General features: G+C 41.1%; 3 protein-coding genes across 3 annotated transcripts; all 3 read right to left on the reverse strand.

Moving 5' to 3' along the window:
• Positions 1-1065: 1065 nt before the first annotated feature.
• Positions 1066-11532, reverse strand: LOC102777808 (diacylglycerol O-acyltransferase 1-like). The gene is made up of 18 exons (XM_087844542.1): positions 11445-11532; positions 10024-10208; positions 8805-8892; positions 8676-8716; positions 8144-8229; positions 7949-8001; positions 7745-7850; positions 5751-5846; positions 5598-5657; positions 5420-5523; positions 4838-4876; positions 4155-4196; positions 4023-4067; positions 3818-3927; positions 3673-3738; positions 3486-3573; positions 2065-2127; positions 1066-1800 (listed from the first exon to the last, which is right to left on the reverse strand). Exons 2-18 carry the CDS (start codon positions 10152-10154, stop codon positions 1597-1599), a joined length of 1422 nt encoding a protein of 473 aa, XP_087700668.1. The 5' UTR covers positions 10155-10208; positions 11445-11532; the 3' UTR covers positions 1066-1596.
• Positions 11533-12382: 850 nt separating this feature from the next.
• polr2c (RNA polymerase II subunit C) lies at positions 12383-16944 on the reverse strand. Its single transcript, XM_087844543.1, has 9 exons — positions 16783-16944; positions 15473-15522; positions 15166-15234; positions 15032-15084; positions 14517-14645; positions 14382-14433; positions 14111-14279; positions 13943-14017; positions 12383-12817 (listed from the first exon to the last, which is right to left on the reverse strand). Exons 1-9 carry the CDS (start codon positions 16866-16868, stop codon positions 12673-12675), a joined length of 828 nt encoding a protein of 275 aa, XP_087700669.1. The 5' UTR covers positions 16869-16944; the 3' UTR covers positions 12383-12672.
• A 529-nt stretch (positions 16945-17473) lies between these two features.
• Positions 17474-22866, reverse strand: coq9 (coenzyme Q9 homolog (S. cerevisiae)). Its single transcript, XM_006809098.3, has 9 exons — positions 22768-22866; positions 20746-20959; positions 20499-20634; positions 20266-20408; positions 19430-19514; positions 19245-19349; positions 18324-18479; positions 18046-18099; positions 17474-17742 (listed from the first exon to the last, which is right to left on the reverse strand). Exons 1-9 carry the CDS (start codon positions 22823-22825, stop codon positions 17707-17709), a joined length of 987 nt encoding a protein of 328 aa, XP_006809161.2. The 5' UTR covers positions 22826-22866; the 3' UTR covers positions 17474-17706.
• Positions 22867-23006: the final 140 nt, after the last annotated feature.

Raw genomic sequence — 23006 nt, forward strand, 5'->3', positions numbered from 1 at the left:
GTATCACGTGACCTAGCGTTCTCATTGCACAAAGGATTGTGGGTCGTAAACAATAATAAACAGCCCACACAATTACCTTAAATCACCTTTAAATCACCTTTTATATATATATATATATATATATATATATATATATATATATATATATATATATATATATATATATATATTTTTTTTTTTTTTTTTTTTTTTTTTTTTAATTTATTTATTTTTTTCTAATTAAAATAAATTTTAATAAAATATTAAAATATGGAATGAGGAAAGCATGCTCCTACTTTTTAATAAATCTGTGTATCTCTATGTAGTTTACATCTTTATCTAAGCTCTGAATGATCCCTGGTTTAATCCCAGGAGGAGACACAAAACCCTAATCCTACTGCAAAAATATGAAGTTTGTTCGAGGTCAAATGCTTAGCCAACCATTGTACTCATGTCCCCCACGGCCTAGTATGTTGTTATGAAGTTTGAAGACGATCCTTAACAAATTGTGGGTAATATAAAGCTTTTAGTACTTTTTACATTTGGTGGGACCAAATTTTTTACCAAAATTAAATCAGCTTCAGCTGTTTTTGGCATCTACCGTCTCCCAAAATTGAAAATAATATCTTGAAAGTGCATAAAAAATTATAAGTTTGAAAATTTTATTTTCTGTACATTACCCCAACTCCCACTCTCCTCCTTCGACTGTAAATATCCTGATTGATTAACAAACTGTTTAAACCTGTACTGTTTAAGTTTGCACTTTGAGTCCACCTGCTTTCACTTGCATTCATGACAGATGGTAAGTGCATTTGAAAGGTCTTGGGAACCAGCTAACGGGAGCAGTACGTATCTGCGCAAGTGGGAATTTGTAACTGTGTCCTTCAGCAGCAGGCAGCAAGTGAGCAGGTGATTTTAGTGTTGAACAGGCTGTATTCCTATCAGATGGCAAATGTTAATCCACAAAAGAACCTCCAGAGAAGAGGAACCTGATGGGAATGTTGGTATATGCATCTAGGATCTACGACAAGGAGAGGAGATGAGGCTAAGTAACTCAGATGGCTTTATTTGAAAACAATAGCCTGAACAAGTAACGATCAGAGGGGTATACTACAAACAAAATTCAACAGCGCCAGTCTTTCTTTGTGTTAGCTGCCTCGACGAAACCTAAAACCTCAGTCGGAGATAACAAGTATCATGATGGAAGTTATAAACTTTCTGTTGAACTTCGCTTTCTGCTTCAGATTCTGTGCACACTCACATAAGAAGAGGTGGTTCTTGTGATTCGGTAAACTTATATAAATGAAGGCCTCTTAATCACACGTTGACGTGGCGGCGTCCTAGCAGCAACTTTGATTACACCACCTCACTTTGCTGTCCACATTCAGAAAGCACGAATGTACACATTTAAATAAAGAAACCTTAAACAGTCATTTATTCCAATAATATCAGCATGATGTAAATGCATAGTAGCATAAATCAGGTTTGGTGTACACAGAATAATATGTATTGCTGAAGTGAAACATCAGGCATGTGCAGCTTTGCCTCACAGATGAATTCTCAGCCCAGTCATAAATGCAAAAGTGTAGGAATATCTGCTGGACTGCCTTCACTCAGTCAGTGAAGCTGCAGGAAAACTCTCCGCCCTGATGTTGGTGGCGACTGTGACGGGCGATGCTGACGGTTAACGTGGAGGCTGACGTAGTGGTCGTGAAAGTAAGTGGTCACAGCTAGAGGAGGGCCCAGCAGCAGGAACAGCCACACTAAACCGTTGCCATAGTTTCCCTGGAAACAGTTTCGGAGGAATACTGCGACCAAGAGCTGCAAGAAGAAGACATGGTGTCAGCTCGAGACACGCCCCGATTATAATAACACAGTGGATTGTGTTAGGTGTGGAAGGACAAAAACAATAAAGTGAATCAGGTTTAATTATTAGGACTAAGATTTCAGTGTGTAATCTATGTCTCCATTTAAAGCCTTTTTGCATTTGTTAATACTGTTAAATAAAAGGGCATAAAATGCATCCATGAATGATTAAGTTGGATCCCCATACAGCAGCAGCTGCCACCAGTGCAATAATCTCACCTCAAACACCATCATGAGAAAGATCCACAGACGGCAGCTATGCAGTGGCAGAGCAATCATATACTGTGTAGGAGAGAGAAGAGAACGATCAGCTCATTAGTACTGGAAGTTTATCCAGAGGTACCAGCTTAATTTTATTGTATAGAAGTGGGCTGCAATTCAATCCTAATCTCTAATCTCTTTTCCTTTTCCCCAGTGGGAGAAAAAAATCACGAAGTCAAGAAAAAATGTGAAGTCTGACTCCACTCCAGACACCAAACTACCTAATAAAGCGACGGTGGATGTCACTGACGTGGGTCAGCTGTGGTGAAACTACAATGTCCCACTGATGGACTACAAACACTCATCTCACACTGACTGCTCTGTGTTTCATGCAGCTTTTAGGTTATAAACAAGGTCATAAATCTCTCTTAATTACCAGACATAGGAACAGAGGAATAAAGACATATAATAATATACAATAAGAATGGTAGGATACAGTAATTTACAGTAGTATACAATAGCATAAAGCAAATATAATGTCAAACAACTCAAACAAAGTGACGATATAATTATTCCAGTAAAATAAATAACATAACAATCAGTGCAGGTGCTTATAAAAAAGTGACATAGTATTGTGCAATGAATAAAAAGAGAGTAGCAGCGTATGCTGGGGGAATGAAACAAACATTCAATAACATACTGTTAAGTAATATTGCACAATCTGAATGAGAACAAAATAACATCGATATTCATCTTAAGAAATGCCACCTGTTTAAAAAAGTCTTTCAGCGTCTGTCACTGATGTAAAGTCAGTTCATAAGAATCCTAAAGGCCAGAAATAGTTTTACAGCGAAAACTTAACCAAAGTGTGAAAACAGATATTTTTAAATCTGAAAACACGAGTTCAGAGAGTCTAAAATAGTTCCACATTTACTTTTAGCTTCACATGGGACACAAACCAAAGTTTCTGGGGCTTAAGATCAATGTTTGGTCCTTGAAAGGTCACCTGCAATCTTGGAGTATATGAGATCGTTCAGAGGCAACTTTGGGTCTGAAATGCAGAAGTTCCTTGAACCTGCATTCTGGTTAATGACCAGCAGGGGTGGCCCTTGGATGTTGATTCACCTTTACAGTGTCTCTGGCCAGTTCTGCACAAACTTAGTCTGAACGTTATTAGATTGCTGTAACTTATGCTGGATTCCCCGTTTATTAAATGCTAGATTTGTGGGACTAAATTCAATAAAGCCAAGGCCCTGACATTCAAGCCCTACACTCTATAGTTGCAATGATGGTCCTCTAGCACCTTAAATATGATACTGTAGACCAGTAAGGTAAGAATCAGATACTGCCATAAGCAAGGGTGCGATGTATCCTGTGCCAAAGGAGGTAAGGAAGCATTGATAGCCCCTTTCCAAAGATGCCAGAAAAGCAGACCGTACCTCACAAAGCGCAGCAGACATCAGGAAAACCAGCAACTCAGCATGTGATGGGGAAACATTCCTCTCCACCAGACGAGTGTAAATGTGTCTTTTTATGCATAAAAAGAAAAACATGTAAGCAAAAAACCCCAAAAAAACAACCCATGTAAAACATTCAAGCACACAGACCAAAACATGTTGATAATACCTGTGACACCACATCTGAAAGGGAATATTCCAGTTCTTCCAGAAAGCAATCAAAGTTGTAGCGTTCCTGTAGATAAAATATAAACTGCATTAATTCTGAGATGCAAAATTAACACAAATCACAGTAAATGTTCTGCACAACTGACCACCAGTCTCCATAAAAATGGCGATCACCAAAGCGCAGCAGTTCTGCACAGAAGTTCAGGTATGAATGAGTCAAAAAGAAGAAGAGGAGCCACAGGAAGTGGGTCGGTGCCTGACAAGAAAGTATGTGTTAGCAATGCCAATATGCCACACATACAAACTCTTATCTCTAAGTATCATGGACCAAGGACAAAAGAAATCACTAACCACCAGCCCCACGAGGTGCTCCACCCTCGTAGTGATGGCCATGCTCTGGATAAAAGTATACAAATAGAAAGAAGGGTGGATTCAGCAAGGGTGTTTTAATGAGCACACTTCAGAAGATCGTGTTTCACTTACAGAGAATGAGATTTCTGATCTCTGGAAGATGGGTTCAATCCACTAGAAGGAAACAAAGGATTCAAGAATCATGAAATTCAACTTGGTTCTTGAAGATAATAGTCATCGATTTCCATGACTCCCTACTCCATGAAATACCAGCTGAAAATTTCACCCATTTATAGACAGGACATTAAAATCACTGAGAGGTGAATCAAATGCACTGATGTCACTTTGATTCAAATAATGCTGCAATAATGGCACAGCATGTCCAACCGCACCAATGAGGAACACGATAAAGAGTCATGACCCAGTTTTTTAAACTCCCGAGGTCATAGCCCAGTGCCTGCTTGACGCCCTGTGGCGAGTGGACTGTAAATGCTACAGTGATCAATGCTCTTCGTGTGTGCATTTTTATGTACGTGATGAGAGGTTATAGCCAGGAAATAACTTCTTGGTGTTATACTAAAGTATGAGGACACATTTTAAGGACACATAACAAAACATGTATCAGCAGAGTACATTCAGTAGCATATGTCATCATCAGTGCTGCTCCTAATTCACACATATCCCCCAAATCAACCTCCAGAGTGAAACATGCTCTCACAGCCGTGCAGTGCCAGACTCCCTGAAAGCTCTGCACATAAATGCAGTGATACTAAGCTACTGTATAACAAAGAAAGGACTTCAGCGATCTGCTGTACCTGCTGCACAATGCCAACCATGATCTGGACAACTACCACCTAAAAACAGAAAATTATGTTTAATTATCCCATGTAGTGTGTGCACAATCATTTTACATTTTGTTTAAAAAGAAAAAGACAAATATTCAACACATGTGATTTAATGTGGCATACAAAACAAATCTTAGATGTCGGGACTTTAAAATGTAGTAGCTAAGTCCTTACGTTTCAAATTCAGAGACTACAATACAATCAAACGAAAAAGAAATAACGAAACAACGAGGATTTAAATCAGGAGCAGTCACACTGACGTTAGCGGGGACAGAAAATCCCCTGTGCAGTGTCAAAGTATTACAAATGCAATACTTTTGGTTAAAGGTTCAAAGATAATCTGATTGAAGGGCCTGAAGCTATCCAAGAAAAAGGTTTGTTAGCGCTCGTTTTGTTACCATGTCAACAGAGGATGTAGAACGCTCAAGTCTAGACTTGTAAAGAGAAAACTGAGTCATTCATATCAGCGCTATTAATCCTTTTTACTTTTTCTATTCTCCTCTCTCATAGAACAATACTGTGTAAAAGTAACGACACCAGTGTTCAGCTCACCATTTCTATCAGTCTGTGAAGCAGCTTATTAATGCTGACGTTGGGACAGCAGGGGAAGCCCCTCTGGAAGCAGAGAGTGGGGGCGAGGAGGAAATAATAGAGCTCTGAGAAAATAAAGACAGTTAAAAATGCTGAAACATCACTTTGAGTCACTATAAAGAAATGAAGCAGCTGTTACCTCTGAATGTCAGATGCTCATTGTGGTGTTTCTGTGATGCAGGTCCATTCTGATCTTTCTCTAAAAAAAACAAAAAAAAAACAAGCAAAAAGCTGCAGTAGCTGCTGTTCTTCTGAGATGGGGTCAATAAAAAGTTTAGAGTTGCACAGATACCTAAATGAGCCAGACGATACCAACGATTTGTTTCCTGGTAGGAATAAAGCTTCATCCCCAGAATAGTGTAGAACAAGAGAGAGAAAAATGCTCCACCTGGTGGACAAAGCATAAACGTGCTTTTCAGACAATGAGACACATATTCCAATTCAGGGTCTGCAGCCTTAACGATCCTCAAGGGCCGCGTGCTTAAAGACCGCTAAGGCCGGAAGTGCGAGGCTTGTGAAATGAGACGGTCTAGCCTCCGTCGCGCTGCCCAGGTTGCCTAGCAACCATGATACTAACAGCTGGAAACGTTTCATACAGCTTTGTTTGACAGAAATGAAGGAGAAAATCTTTTGTTCATTTGTTTGTTTGTTTCTACATGAGCTTTGATCATTCTCTGTAAGATTAAGCTCAGCTATTGAACGGCGTATATTTTAAAGTAAAGGCTTTAAAACCAAGTTAGTACAAACGTCACTAATGTCACATAACTTTGCCGACATGTGGCCAACAGTAATGTTTTAATGTTCTTCGTTATTAAACATTTGCACATAACTAAGTGACATGATATTCAGTACTTACTTAAAGTTTACTCTTCAGGCGCCCCTCATCCTGTTTTTTTTCGGCAAAATTATCCACACCCACCGCCGCGCTATGCATTCTGGGATATGTTGGGCCACGAAGTCTACACCGCCACGTCCTTAAAATTCAGGGAAATGAAGGACGCATTTGAGGGCCGCATTTCGAGCAGCCTTCGAATTGGGACAGCCTTCGTCGCGTCGCTGTGACGTAATCGGCCTTAAAATGCGGCCTTTAAGGCTGCAGACCCTGAATTGGGATACAGCCATACACATGGAAGTCCTGTGTTGTGTCCCAATTCAGGGTCTGCACGCTTGAAGTACGCATTTTAAGTGCGATTACGTCATCGCCACGCGACGACGGCTGTCCCAATTCGAAGTGTACTTCAAATGCATACTCCAAATGTGCCGTCGATTTCCCCAAATATCAAGCGTGGTCCGGTGCACGCTTCGTGGTCCCATATATCCCACAATTCATAGCGCGGCGGTGGGTGTGGATAATTTTGCCGCAAAATACGGCAGAAGGGAGCTGCCGAAGAGTGAACTGTCAAAAGCAAGTACTGAATATGACGTCACTTATTTATGTGAGAATGTTTAATAACGCCATATTATATTTATATTACCACAGTGAGATGACTTTAGTCTCATGAACAACAAGAGCTAATTGTTATTTACTCACTACTCTTAAATGACTGTTCAGTACAGAAATGAAGCCCAACAATCGTGTTTTACAGTCCTGTGGTCTCAGCCTCAGATACTCAACTAATCAAAGTGATGTCATGACAAAAATGAATGACCAACAAAACATTTTTTCTCCTTCATTTATGCCACACAATCTCGTGTTTCTCGCGGTTAGTATCATGGTTGCTAGGCACCCTGAACAGCGCGACGAAGGCTAGACTGTCCCATTTCACAAGCCTCTCACTTCCTCACTTCTCGTACTTATAGTACGCACCGTACGTAGTACGCGTAGTGCGCGTACTTCAAGCGTGCAGACCCTAAATTGGGACACAGCCCTGGAGTCCAACAAATCTGCAGTACCAGTGCGATGCTGTCACGTCATCCCCTCCCCTCACCCAAACCGGTCACGGCAGGCGGCTTGGTTCTGCCACAGGTCTCCTTCTTAATAAAGGGAGGTTTTCCTTCCCACTGTTGCCAAAGCACTTGGTCATAGAGTGGTCAAATGATTGTTGGGGTTTTCTCTGTTTTATTTGTATTTTTGTGTGGCTTATAAAGCGCTTTGAGGCAACTGTTTTGATTTTGTGGTATAAAAATAAAACTGAATTGGATTAAACTGAATGTCAACATGGATCAAAATCTGATCTGAATCTGCTTCCTGGTATACTTAATGAAGTGGCCAATGGCTGTATTTTATAAGGGAACTCAAATCTATCGGTCCGGATTACAGTAAATATGACGCAGGTTTGAAGTTACCTGTTGACATTGCAGGCTCATGTACGATGACAGCAGCAGGAAATAGAACCAGCAGCCCCAGATTAGTAAGGTGTAAACGATGCGCGTTGGAGAGAGACAGCATTGCCTAACAAACAAAGATTTGTTATTTTTTCTGCGTCAAAAAGTCCCTCTCTGGAAAGATACATCCTTTCACATCTAAAGGAGAAAATAATAAGCTCTCACCTTTTCCTGGGACCTCTCCAGAAGCAAAGCTATCAGAGCAAACGTGTTGGCAGCTGGGAAAATAAGAAATTTGTTCATTCACAACAACAAATGTGCTGCTGGAGACACCTATTCTCTCTACTCTAAAGTAATCCTGTATCATTCATGATGTGTTTGTTTCTCTGCCACAGTCCTACGGATACCAGTGGTTCTCACCCAGAATGAGGATGACTGACGGCCAGTTGCAGTTGTCCTCAATCAGATGTCCCAAAACCTTTTTGACATCTATCAAAAATCCATGTCTGTTATGAAGAGGAAAACAAAGTTAGCTTTAGTAAACAGTAAACAGAGAGCAGGGATGTGTTTAAACTGGAAAAAATACTGTAATGAATAGAAATTCTTGGTCTTTAGACCAAGAGGTTTTAATATGTTCATGTGACACATTCAGCGTGGCGCTTCTCCTCACAAATTATCATCCGAAAGTCTTCTAGATTCAGAGTGTGTTGTGCTGCTGTGAAGCGCAGTGCTCGTGCTTTAGCGTTTCTTCCACTAAATGTGCCCGCAGATTCCCAGCATGTAGACTTTACACTGGAGTAAAGCATGGGAGGTTTACTAAACATGAAACTTTAATGGTTTACAAAAAAGCAAGTGTGTTCGTAGGTGAAGGGTCTGTTTTATAGATGGATGTGAAGTCCACCAAATCTGAAAATTCAAACCACAAAAAAGGACAGAAGCCATTTATACTCACTGTATGAAATTCTCCAAGAACAGGTGAGCATGAGTCAGGACCTTAAAAATCAGAATGACAGCGTTTTTATAACTCAACAAAATCTTAAATGTATTTCCACAAACGATAAGGCAGGGCTGAGAAACTAACCAGCAGGATGATGATCCAGTTGAGGATGCCTCTGTATCCGGTAAAGCTGCTGTTAGAGCTCAGCAGAGAGTCTTGGATGCTGTGGCAGCTGCACAAAAACACATTTTCATCTTCATCAGGCTTATTTTTTTTGTTTTTTCCTGTAAATATTATCCTAATAGCTCTAATATGACTGCATCGCAAAAACATTCCAGGTCTCCTCCAGTGGTAAACAAATGGAAAACCACTCAGCTGATGGTTTTTTGTTGGTTATACGAAGACCTGGGATATAAAGAAACTAAACATGTCTACATCTGATTGTGTGTTTAATATATTTTAGCCCAAATTCAGAGGATTTTAAATTAAAAGTGACACTCAAGAGTCTGAAGATGGTTTACGATTCATTAACTGTTAATTTTGTAATGATGGTGCTGAATAAGTATTTAACGGGATGATCTCTGTGTAGTTATGAAACAGGGTGTTTTGGCTCTACGATGGGCCACAAAGACCACACGGTACGAAAACACAATGTCAGAGAGGTCAGTGTAGGTTCTCAGACATCCAGCTCATGGTAGTCTCAACGTTGACCCAATATTAATCAGATGCACCACAACACGAGCCAAGGTGTCAAAAAAGGCGTAGATCTTTACCACCAGAAGTTTTGGGTGAAACCACTGTGAGACCTCGCCTGCCCTATCATGTGACCTATTGAGGTCACCTGACACAAGATGTGAGTGGGTGTTGAAGGAAGGGATCTGAAGACCTCATCATAGGTGTCTGATAGTTGTTATCCACCACCAAAGTTCAAGGATTCAAGGATGCCAGTGTTCACATTTTGGACCAAGAAGACAGATGGTTCAACCAATCACCTTCTTTTGAAGCTTCAGATGTAGGAGAGGGTTTTTGAAGCTGTGTGTGAGATTAGAGCTTCAGAATTAGATGGCCACGCCTGCTCTAACATGTGTCGTTACTTGTTCACCAAGATGTCAAGTATTATTCCTCATCTACGTTTCACGCTATCCTCCTGAACAGTTATTTCTGCACAATGACAGCCAGGTCTGATGGGTTCTGTGAGTTTTTATTGGAGTTTATATGATGCCTTACACGTATATAAATCAATGCATTTATAATTTTTTATTTGTGCTTTTTATTATTTGAGTAAAATATGTGAACATTTCATCTGCTGGTGAGGTCATACATCTGCCCCATGGAGACACGAGGAAGGCAGCAAAGAGCTTACCAGAGCGAAGATGCGTAGGGGTGTTCTTCTTCACTGGTTAGCTCAAATGTAGAAAAGGAAGTGCTATCACAGAGGCTTATACCGTCTTCTTCGACTGAGGAGGAGGAGAACCTCTTCCTCATCGAAGCCATCTTTAACTCCAAGGATCAGTCCACCGAGGTGGAGGTTACAGATGTTTGAGTCCACTTTAAGAGTCAGAAAACAGATTTATTTAACTCTCACAAATCACATTCTCTTATTAGATATTTGATTTGAAATATTAAGATGATCAAAGAATAAACATAAATATTACATAGTGTCATATTTTTATCTGAATTTCATGCAAGAAATAAAGTGTAGACCAAACTCTGCAAATTCCTATTTACGTACACTGCTTAAATAACATCAAAGTTTCTATTCTATCCTAAAACTGGGCTCTGAGGAGGTCAGTTGATATTGTTCCAATGGGTGCTTTTTCTATCCAGTTATGCTTTCCTGCATTTGCAGTGTGTTTGGGATCACTGTCATGCTAAAAAATAAAAGATTTCCCAATCAGATGTTTTCCAGATGGTATTCCATGGTGGATTTTAATGTAATTGTAATTTTCTGCCTTCAAATTTCCATCAGTTTTCTCCAACACGACTGGCTGAAATGGAGCTCTAACCATGACAGAGCCTCCACCGTGCTTTACAGATGCCTGCACACACTCACTGTCGGGCTTCTATTTTGAACTCTTCCATATACAAAAATTTCAGATTTCCTGTTTCCCATCATTGAGACAGGGTGTCCCTTAACACCATCCTGTGCAGTTTCCTCAAAGTTTTTGAATTCTGACACATGATTGACTCCAGAATTTTGCACAGTTGTCTACTGTACTTGTTAAAAATTTCTGCAATGATTTATTGTCTTTCTAATCTTTGCCATGTTGAGACAATGAGGCTGTAGATTGTGCAGAAAATACGAGCGCATCATCAGATCATTTAAATGCAAACTGCATCTTAGAAAATAATTCCAACCAAATCCCTGTAATGGATTACCACTTTTGTGTTTTATCGCTTGTATACGCGGGTGAACATTAAGTAAGATGAAGTTTTAGCCTTTACCCGAGCTTTAAGTTCGATTTGTGAAAATTCGGCAAGCATATAAATTATTATTAAGCCATTCAGTTCATGAGAGATTAGACTTTAGATGTCCTTTCTCCCTCAAACGACCCGTTGTCGTAGGCATCTTATGCTTAAAAGCCAAGACGTTACATTTTTGTGTTGCTGCTAGGTCGATAAAATGTACGCCGAATGAAATAGCTGCCCGAAATACATTAGTCAGTCTAACCAACTCGTTTTACAACCACTGCAACACCGGGTGCTAACAAGTGAAACTTTTAATTTCTGCAAATCCTAAAGAAGCTCGGTGTGACCTTCTGAAGCGAAAGAAAAACGTCCTACCGCGTCATCCTCCGCGTGCAGCATCCTTCTACCAGGTCCACATCTCAGAGCATCCGCCGCCTGTCAGCTGACTGCCCGACACAGAGCTTCTCTGACCTCTGAGCCTTCTGAGGACTGAGGAGGTGCTATTCGGCGTGAAGCCACGAGATCCTTTTATTGTGAAACATTCAAAATAAAAGCCCACTTAAAGTAAAAAAAAGACTTTAATTTCTGAGATGCCAAAATAAAGGCCTGTAGTCTGATTGATTAATTGTCATTTTGATGCCTTATACGGAAGCCCGTGGTTTATATACATATGTCATGTATTGTTCCTCCAGTATCCAATTCATATTTTGCACACAGTAAATGTCACAACAGCAGATTTAAAGTATTAATAGATTCATAAGATAAACATTTTACATAAAACAATGTTTACAGAAATTGTTACGCTTTAAAACATTCATTTCTTTTGTACCATAAAGGGATTGTAAACAAACGATTAACTTTGTGCATAAAAATCAAAGATTTGTCTGGGAATAAAGCCTTGAACTGATCTAAGTTTAAAGGTGTAAAATAAAAAGCAGGGAAATAGAAATCAGGGTTCCCAAATGAGTTTTCTCCCAAATGACTTGAAGAAAACTCCTGCCAACCAAACATTACTGTTTTAAGTCAGATAACTGAATGTGTAACTGTTAATACTGAAACTGCTCATTTCGATCATTACTGATGAGGAAATAATTGATGCAATTTATATGAAAAAAAGTTGTTTTTCCCTTCATCCACTCAGCACCCAAAGACTCTTTAGACCTAATTAATTACATTTAACCTTGATTAAAATATATAGTTTTTAAAACAGCTAAATCTGGTATTAAAACCACATATTTATTCACAGGCTGCAGATGCAGGTTAGTTATCACGAGCCCAGAAAAACTGAAATAAGGACACTTCATGAAAAAAGATAATTTCCTTTAGAAAATATTTATTTAAAAAAGGAACATTTAAGGAAAAAATAACAGTTTAAAGTGTTACACTGACAGCAAAAAAGATCAATATGCATTTGGGTCAAACTCCAAATTAAACAATGATCTCGCAAACTCATTGAATTTTACATTTCTAGTGACTGAGACTCAATTAATTTATTATGACCAGAAAACACGACCCACATTTTAATGGATCAGATCTCAGTGATCCTGCCAGCCTGCAGGGAGGACACAGCAAAGCCATTCAAGCTGGTGTGGAGGAAGGTCCTTTAGTTGATGATCAGTACGTCGTTCTGGATCTCGTGGCTCAGCTGGGTTTGGAGGTCACTCAGCTTCTTCTTCAGGACAGCCAGCGCTGACATGACAATGGTCTCTGGCCGCAGGGAGCCGCATGACTCCACGTTGTAATAGAACCTGTGCAGGGAGAAACGTGAGCCGAGCTGCGTGCAAAGTTTCCTTATAAAAGTCAAAGTCATTCAACTTTAGAATTTAGTCTGAAACTTCCTGGATTGCATTCAGAGCCTAAAACACATGCACAGTACTGAACGTGCTCATCTTTGCTTGTGTCTGGAGTTCATTTCAAGCTCGTTTTGGTAGACCAAAGGTAAGCAATCACAGCCATCTCATGCTTCTTTATTGACAGTAGATTCTGGCCATCTCCAAAAGCCTGTGTATTGATATCTTTGTGAATATTTAGGGTGAAAGGAGCTTGCAAAGAAAAGCGTCTGGACTTCTTTAAGTTACTTGAAGACGTTTCACCTCTCATCCGAGAAGCTTCTTCAGTTCTAAGGTCAAATGGTGGAGAGTCCCAGATTTAAACCTAGTGGGAGTTTCCCCCCACAGAGGGACAAAAGGACCCCCTGATGATCCTCTAATCGCCTGAGCCACGGTGTGAAACTGGGTGTGGGTCACAATCAGCCAGAGTTTCGGGTGAGCTCATTGTGAAACCTGGCCCCACCTTATCATGTGAATTCCTGAGGTCAGATGGCCCAGGATGTGAGTGGGCGTTAAGGCGTCTGGAGAGGGAACTCAAAACTGGATTATAGATGGCAGAGAGTTGGTGTCGTAAACCACCGCCTCTGTTCAAAGATGAAGAAGCTTCTCGGATGAGAGGTGAAATGTCTTCAAGTAACTTAAAGAAGTCCAGACGCTTTTCTTTGCGAACTCCTTTGACTACAATGACCTGGATGACTGAGAACCTTCACAGACATATTTAGGGTGGAAATATGCAGCACTCCTCATAGGCTTGCCTCAGGACACCAATTACTAACATGAACAAAATGACTCCCAGCATGACACAGACTACAACACAAACTCAGCATGAGCATTAAAAACAACTCCTGCTCTGTATTTTCATGCAGGACATTTTCATGCAGTGGGAAACACTAGTGTGAATGTTCGATTCAAATAATTCAGGAGACTTTTGTTTGGTTTCAGGGATCAAAACAGACCTAGATCCTTCTGGCTAACGTCAGGTAATGCAATTCCCAGTGGGCAGAATAATAAAGATGAGAAAACATCATGAAGCTCTTTGCTAACCGTTCCGGTTTCCCGTTGGGGTCGTAAGGGGCCTGAAACTCGTCCTCTTCAATCTCCGAGTACTCGCTCTTCGGCCTGGGAATCAGTGCATTGGGTGTCAGTATTTTTATGATAATTATTCTTTGACTATGTAGTTTTTAGATGAGCCAAACTGGGAGGAAAACCTACCACTCCTCAGGTCGTGGATAAACCGTGTGTCTCAGTGCATTGTCGGGGTCATACTCGAAGGAGACCCCCGCTGTTGGGTTCCACTTGGCGTGTTCCTTCCCAAAACCTTTCTTAGCGTAAGCTCTGAGCCGAAGTTCCTGACCTTTACGGAGCTTCACCAGCAAAATGTCTGCGTGGTATCAGAGCACAAGAAACATTTATGAAGTGATGTGAAAACAGACACCAGACAGAGACCTCAGCAGTCAGTGTGTACTCGTGAATACAGCTTTACCATCTTGCTCGACGTAGTCGTTGGGATCGTTGTCTCGACTTCTGGAAGTCACCTAGAAAACCACAATGCACCACGGTCAACTTCACCTCTGCTTCCAGTCAACTAACGATCCTAGAAAAAGGAGAAAAGCCTCACCGGGATGACTCTGGGGTTGTTAGACAACAGGTCACGCGAGGTCACGTGACGCGTCTGGTCCTCGTTACATCGAACATCCAGGGTGAGCTCCACAGAGCACTCCTGACAGAAATCCTCACAGGTGCAGTCCTGCAGGAGAATTTGACGTTGTGGTGTTAAAGCCGGCGCCCGCATTCAAAAGTTAGGAAGTTCTTGGCTTTGTTCACAATCTGATATCATGTATCGTTCACACCAGGGAACCATCAGGTTAATGACCAGTCTGAGTCTGTTTATGTTGTCACAGGCAGCTGACAAATCATGTGTAGAAACCATAAATGTCTGAAAATTATGAACAGCATCTCTGAGTCTCACGAGCAGGAACGGCACTCTAATCTGGCAGGAGGAGTTTTTGCAGGAAACAAGAGAGAGGTGTCCACTGAACAGCAAGCGTGGCAACACATAAGCTTTTAAAAATACCTTGGAGAAACAAGGATAAAATGAAACTGTGGTTGGCGGTGCTACAAATGTCTGCTTACCCTGGAATACTGCATTTTGTCCACGATGTCGTCGCTGGTGAGCGGTATGAGCCCTGAAGATACAGGAAACACTCAGGTTACTACAGCAGCCTTCTTTGATCTCTCGGAGGTATTACACACGCTCTCATACATACCCACTCTGTGGGCGATAAACTCATCGTGCAGTACTGACGAATTGGCGTCGATCTGGATCCAGTCGATGGCTGGAAATGAAGCAGTGCAAGTCAGTCATTTAGGCTCGCTGAGGTGGGTTTGATACTGAGCGCTTTCCCCAGAGTTCTACTAGACAACTTTATCCAACACAATATCCGTTTTGTTTTGCTCTCCATGTCGTAACAGCAGCTGAGACTTGACTGCTTACTTATATAACTGTACAGAGGACCTCACCAAAACTTAGCAATGTTAAGCAACGACACACACACACACAAAAAGCTACTGTACCTATTGTAGGAACCTCCGACATAAAAACACGGCGGAGGGAGTTTGCGACCCTGAAAAAGAAGAAGAAAAAAATGGTTTCAGATGAATAACACACCGTTAAAGTCTCCCTTAAACTCCAGACTGTGCTTTCAGGTTTTTATCAGGTGTGTGCTTCACAGAACGAGTTCTAATAGTCCAAGATCACCTGAAATCTGCGACAGAGGGCTGAATTATACAAACATTTAAAAGGGGTTCCAGTGACGAACGATGATTAATAAATCAACTAGCAAAATACCAAACTATTACTGATGCTGATTACTGATCAAAGTTTTTTTTTTTTTTTGTTTTTAAATCAAGAGGCATTCCTTAGTCATAACATCAGCAAACTCTGTATTTTCAGATTTTGGACTGTTCAGACATTAAAAACAGTTGCACTCCACATGTTTCATGTTGTGATGTCACAGAGGCGTTAAGATTTTTATCTGGAATGACTGTAATGGACAGGCTTAGAATTGATGGATAGCTAGATTTGAATTATGAGGGACATTGAAGACTGAGTAATATGGAGACAAAGTTAGAGAGTGAAAGCTGATCTGCTGTGGCCAAACAGTCACTGAAGTGAGAAAATAATCAGGAGACTAATTAAAGAAAGGAAATATTCTTCTAGCGAGAAACAGCTGATTTTTTTTAATGATTGATTGCCTAATCAATGAAATGTTTCTTTTAATTATCAGACAAAACACATTTTACAGAATTGCAAGACAAAGAAAACTAAATTTTAAGATGGTGTCCAATGAAGTTTCCTCAGCTTTAATTGGCGTGTTGTTAGACTGCCAGTTAAACCTGATAATCTAACAAAGGAAAGGCAGGAAAATACTTTAATCTTTAGAAATTTTCATTTCCTTATTTAAAAAAAAAAAAAGCTAAATAGAGAAAAATGTACATTTTAATCAACGCTGGAAAATATAAAAAACGAATGGAATAACCAGCCCATTTGAATTCTACTTATATTTCTTTATTTTTACAGCCTATGTATTTACTTATTGGTTATTTGTATATGAAACTTTGTCCTAAATGGTAATTCATTCACAGTAGACTAAAGACCCATTTAAAAACATGACCTAACTAATGTGAAGCACCTGCGTTTACTTCCACATTCAGCTAGCTTAACATACACTTAAATAATAATTATATTGTACATTAAATATTAGTTATACGAGTTAAACGAAAGCAGCTTTACACTGTTACTCGGCGTGTGTTTTGGTGCTGAGAATAATGGCCGCCCTCGTCCTCCTCACACACTGCACAAGGGAAAATATACTCGTACTTACGCCAAATCCGTGTTTTCGATGACAAACTTGACATTTTCGTCTGTCAGCTCTGTGATCTTTACCGTAGGCTGGTTAGCATACGGCATTACTGAAGCTAAATGAAGCTAAACTAGACGTTTCACTAACAACACAGTTCACACTACCGCTGCTTCTGCTTGAAGACCTCCACGGAAATATTTACGAAACGCTGATTGGCCTCGAGATGCAAACGCGTACAGTGATTGGGTCAAAAGAGGCTCGAAGGCGGGTCTTCTTTGAACCACCGGGTTACAGACGACGGTAGCTCCCTTTTCAAAACAAAAGCACAAACTCTCAAGTTTGACTTGCTCGCAAACATTATCTGCATATTCGTTTTCAGGCAAGAACTTTATTGTCTCACATTAATCTAAAACAAATATTTCAAGCGTTTAGATTGGTGGGCAAACTAAGACATTAACAGGAAATGTAATGACGTTTCAAAATTGCTTTGTCATTGTAATACAGTTAGACCAATTACAATTAATGCAAACGTCCCATATCAGACACTTTAAAGTCTCTATATACAAAACTTTGACTGCAGAACATTTCAAATCATTCTGGTGGCACAGGGTTTTCGCTCTAGTAAAATATAGTGACTTTGACCTGAAACGTAGTTCTTTAGTGGGAAACTGATTTCACAACTGAAGACAAACCAAAAAAAAAAAAAAAAAAGTTAAATATACAATTACTATTTTATTGAACTTTCACTTGATTCAACAACTAAATTACAGATCTGTGTCCTTGTGTACAAAGGAAAAAATGATCTGAGCAGGAGAGTGAAAGGATCAGTGGGTGAGAGTTTCTGCAGGTGATCAGAAACAAATTTGCTCCTTCTATTGTTTATTAACAGCCATAATCCAATATTTCAGAGTTCTGCTCATCATGTGGATGGTCGGGATCAGTGCTTCATCTTCTCTGGTTCAATCCTGTGAGGTTCTTCAGCTGTGAAAAAGAGGCGTGCAGACATTAATGAACACAGTTTCCCTCAAAATGCAGATTCTGTCAAACCTCAGGATGTTAGTAAGATGGTACTTCAAATTTATGACATTTATTCTAACTGAATGAATCTTTCTCAGTGCAAAATGAGTGCATTACACAGAGTGTGATGTGCTTCTGAGGTAAGAACGTGAGAGTTAAGAGCACAGATCTAAGAAGAGCGTGAAGACTTAAGTATCTCTGCTAATCCTGTGGCAGAAGTTATGAGAAGAGTGAATTTAAATGGTGAATATAAGACAAAAGACTCACCGTAACAGCAGCTCCCATGAGTCCCTGCACCACTGCTTCACCTGTTGACTGCACCTACACATCAAAGTGGAACATACAGCTTACACATGGCTGAAGAACAGGTTCAGGTGTCACATAAAGACTCATTTTTACATGATTTCTCTTAAAACGCTAAATCTCAGGTCATTTATTTGTTATTATCGTTGCTGGGTGATGCTGCAAAGCGATTAAAGATGTGCTTCTGCAAAAACATTCAAAAGAAGTCAGGAGTGAGTCTTTAACAATGTTTCACTCTCTACCTGTTTGGCTGTGGTGGCCATGTTGACTACATCTTGGATGCGGTTATCGAGGAAGGCCCAGGTGTCCTGGAAGTCTGGAGAGGAATCCTGAATCATCACCAGCTCTGTGGTGTTGTAGATGCCCGTCAGCGCCGCCCGCTTTGTGTACCAATTCATCTACAACAGAAATGAGTCCTGCAGTTTTACTCCTAGTCCACATTTAGTTCAAGGTAAACTCAAAAGTAAGGTAAGTGAAACGGATGCAGTGGCACATAAAAGGTCAGCTTTAAAGAAGAGCTGCACCAGAAAACAGTGCTGTGCAAAAGCCTTGAACTGCCACTCATTTCTTTAGATTTTGCCAGGAAAATGATTGCACCGCTTTATCGCAACATGCAAACTTAAATGTAAATACAACAAGAGCCAACATGGGGCTGGTTAGTTAGCTAGAGCTTAGACAACACGTATGTGATAGTGGTGATTTTGTCCTTGCACACAGTGTGAGAGCATGCATTGTCTGCAAATTTAAGCACGACTGGAGTTTGTGTTACGGCTGCAGGTGTCAATAGTTTTCCGAGGTTACACCTTTACTGAAACAAATCAAATATTACCAATTACTACAAATGTATCAATAAAAAAAATGTAAAACGATCACTCATGAGAAAGTCGTTAGCCCTCTTTTTCTCTTTGTTAGTTAAACAGTATCTGTGATATAATCTGCTGGCTGGAGCGATCATTCACTGTTTTTATATAAATGCTGAAGTGGCACCTGCCAGCCAATAAGAAACAAGTATTTTCAGTGTACCAGCTAGGACAAAGTGAGGTGTCGATAGGGGCAGTAACCTGGGAGGTGGCAGGTCGGATATTTTGAGGGTGGTGATGAAAGGGGGACAGGAAGCTATGAGGAGGAGAAGAAGAAGAAGAAGGGTGACAGGATCCACTCACGTCTGTGGATCGGTCTCCGGCGTAGTACCAGATGTCGTCCATCAGCGTGGAGAGGTGCTTCAGGCTGTCGGGGATGTTGTGGGGAAGCAGCAGTAGGCTCATCGCCTGAGAAGACAATATCGAGTAAAGCTTCCTGACCTGTGAACACACTCAGAAGCTCGTATTCTCAGTGTTCCATGCTGTACCTGTGGCCATGTTTCGATGTAGGGGATGTACATGCGCAGTCTGGTCTCCACAGCGTCTCTTATAAAATCTGCAGTCTTCTTTGGTCTGCAAGAGAAATCTGTCTTTACATCTTTCACATTTTTTCATATTACCTGTCCCGCTGAGTGCTTTATTTTCCAGCCTAAAGCGTAGGTGAGTAATTGACCTGAATTAAACCTGAGCTCAAGCTGAACCTGCACAGTTTTCCCTAAAGTACTCACTCATCCATCCAAATCATTGAATTCAGGTGTTCCAGTCACCTCCATGGCCACAGATAAATAAAATCAAGTCCCTAGAGGCCTGTAGGCTGCTGTCAGTCACTGCAAACCTCCAAACTTCATGTGGCCTTTAGATTAGCTCAAGAACAGTGCACAGAGAGCATTATTGAATATGTTTCCATGGCCGAGCAGCTGCATCCAAGCGTTAGATCACCAAGCACAATGCAAAGCATTCAGATGTAAAGCACAACGGCACTGGACTCTCGAGCAGTTCAAACGTGTTCTCTGGAGGGATGAATTACATGTCTAGCAATCGGATGGATGAGTCTGGGTTAGCACAGTGCAGACTGACAAGTACCGCTGTCCTGGCAACCGGCAAAGTGTAAAGTTTGGTGTAGGAGGGATTATAGTGTGGGAATGTTTTTCAGGAATTGGGCTCGGCCTCTTAGTTCCAGTGAAAGGAACTCTTAATGCTTCAACACACCAAAAGGTTTTAGATAATGTCATGATCAAGTGCATATGTTTGTGAAGGCAGAGAGCAAATACTTGTGACAATATAGTCTAGCTGAACTGCAAAGTGAGCTGCTGTGTATACATACTCAGCCTGGCCCAGCTGGACCTGAGTGTGCTGTTCAGCCAGGATCTCCGTCAGCTGCGCATTGCACTGAGCGATGAAATGTAGGACCAGGTCTCCGGATCCTTTCTCGAACATACCGGTGGAAGCAGACGACAAACCCAGACTCTGGTACAGACACAACAACCACAGCGTTAACGGTGCAGCTTACATACGAACACAGGGCTACACGATAAAGTCTTTGAACTACTCTCTCACCTCAGCACCAGCTGCGATAGCTTCCATCGACCAGCCGTGCAGAGGAACAAACTCCAGAGCGGCAGTCAGGATTCGAGCCTGAAGCTGCTCCTCTGTTTCATACTCCTCATCTTGCTCCCCGCTCTGATCCTGGTAACTTCACGAAGACAAACGGCAATGTGAGACCAAGTGTAGCTCTCCCACATCAGAAAGCATCTTGTAAAATCCCTGTTGAATGACAGGAGTGACTAATGTAATGATTACTGACCTGGTGTTTGGATCGGTAGACTGGTCGGCTGCCGGATCGGAAGCAGAAGCCGCCGTGTCCTGTTCAGCTGAGCGAGCCTGGTAGTGCTCATGGTAGGTGGTTGAGGAGGGAGGCTTGTCAAATTTGGACTCATCCTGAAGCCTCAGCCCTGCACAGTGGAAGCCTCGTCTCAGACTGCCGCACTGAGGGTTTGTTGCTGTTGGTGCAGCCACCACTGGAGCATACAAATATATGGATTTACTTCCACAGATTCATTTTTAATACGGTGTACTTGTTTATTTCTCGTAATAATCGTGCTGTATCGAATCTCTATCGCCTGTCACTTTCCTCCCAGTGTGTGCTGTTGTTGTTCACACTTTTACCAAACTTTTAGAAAAAGGATTAAATGTGACAAACCACAGTACAAAGTCTCACATTTACATTAAACTCAAGCTCAGTGAAACCTGTACAGTTTATCACATGGTATGACTTTATTTCCCCATCTGTTACACTTAAGAGAAATATTGGTGAGAATGCTGCACTAAATACTTGTTATGCTACACTCATTGGTCACTACATCAGCTGCTTGTTAAGGCAAATATCTAATCAGCCAATCATGTGTCAGCTATTCAGTGCATGCTGGCATATAGACATGGTCAAGATGACCTGCTGAAGTTTAAACTGAGCATCAGAATGGGAGGAAAAATGACTTTGAAAGCGCCATGGTTGTTGTGAGAGAATATTTCAGAAACTGATGACCTGCTGGGAATTTCCCCACACAACCATCTCTAGTTTACAGAGAACGGTCTGAAAAGAGAAAATATCCAGTGAAAAGCAGAAGAACATCTCTGAATGCACAACACTGGAAAAATGTTGCCTGGTCTGATGACTGTCGATCCTCGTCTCAACAGTTCAGGCTGGTGGTGGTTTAATAAGGTGGGGGAATTTCCCTGGCACGCTTCTTGAAACCAGCTGAACACCATTCAAACACCACAGCCTATCTGAGTATTGTTGCTGACCATCTCCATCTCCTTATGACCATCTTCCGATGGCTGCTTCCAGCAGGATAAACACGTCACATCATCTCAAACTGGTTTCTTGAGTTCACTGTACTCAAATGGCCTCCAGTCACCAGTCCTTTGGGATGTTGTAGAACACATTCATAAATGTGTAGCTGATAAATCTATAGTCTCGGTGTGATGCATTCATGTCAACATGGACCAAAATCTCAGAGGAAAGTTTCCAGCACCTTGCTGAATCTGAGCCATGAAGAATTAAAGCACCTCTGAAGGAGAAAGGGGGTCTAGCACAGTGCTAGTACCTAATAAAGTGACCTGTCAGTATAGGACATATTGACTTAGCTTTATTTGTTTATTCATTAACTATTATATATATTCTATATATTTTCTATCAAATCATTCCAATAAAATGTGGGCAAATTATAAAAAATACCCCAAAGTATTCCAACGGGAGCATTTTAAAATTGATTTGTTATACTAACTCAGTATAAATTAGGCTGTTTAGGTATCAAACGATTGATAGCTTTCATAGTTTAAGTGTGTATTTCAGTGGAAAATGTGCGGTTTGGTACATTTTTTGCAAACTCTAATCAACAAATACTGAAGCTTTACCGTAAATACACTCCGATAGGAGACTGCACGTGTGTGTTTCACAGAACTTGCAATGATAGAGGAAAAGGGAGCTATAATTAGGGGTTTCATTAGAAACGCTCAGACAGCTTGTATAACTGCAGACAGCACGCCCCCTCCCGGTGTAGGAACCTGTTTACCCTGCAGTCACCTGTGAAGTCTGCCCTGCAGAGCCAACCCGGACACTACAAACCTCCTAATAGCCCCGTTTTTGGAGCTACACTCAGTTCCCTGTAGCTGATATCGTCCTTCATGGTCACCTTTGGCGCGATCAGCTAACGCTAATAAAACGCTCGTTCTAAAGGCGCTGATAACGCAGACACAGACACGCGTTCTGGAAAACGTGTCCCGGCTCTCCGGTATAGTCACAAAACCAGCGGTGACCCCTTCTTACCGCTGCTCAGGCCACGGAGTGCCCTTCCAGCCCGCAGACCTCTTAGCAACGCTGCCATATCAGCTGCTCACAGCGGCGTCACCACAGCGCGACTGGCTCCCACAGCGGAAATCTAGTCAGAGCATTTCAAAATAAAACGCCTGAATTAGGTGTGTATGTTTGTGTGTGTGTGTTTTTCATGTCTGTGTCCCAGTAATCATAAACTTGGCCATTATTGTAGCTAAAATTTACATATAGAG

Source organism: Neolamprologus brichardi, chromosome 7 (genome assembly GCF_056152115.1).
Source record: "Neolamprologus brichardi isolate AB-2024 chromosome 7, ASM5615211v1, whole genome shotgun sequence".
NCBI lineage: Eukaryota > Metazoa > Chordata > Actinopteri > Cichliformes > Cichlidae > Neolamprologus > Neolamprologus brichardi.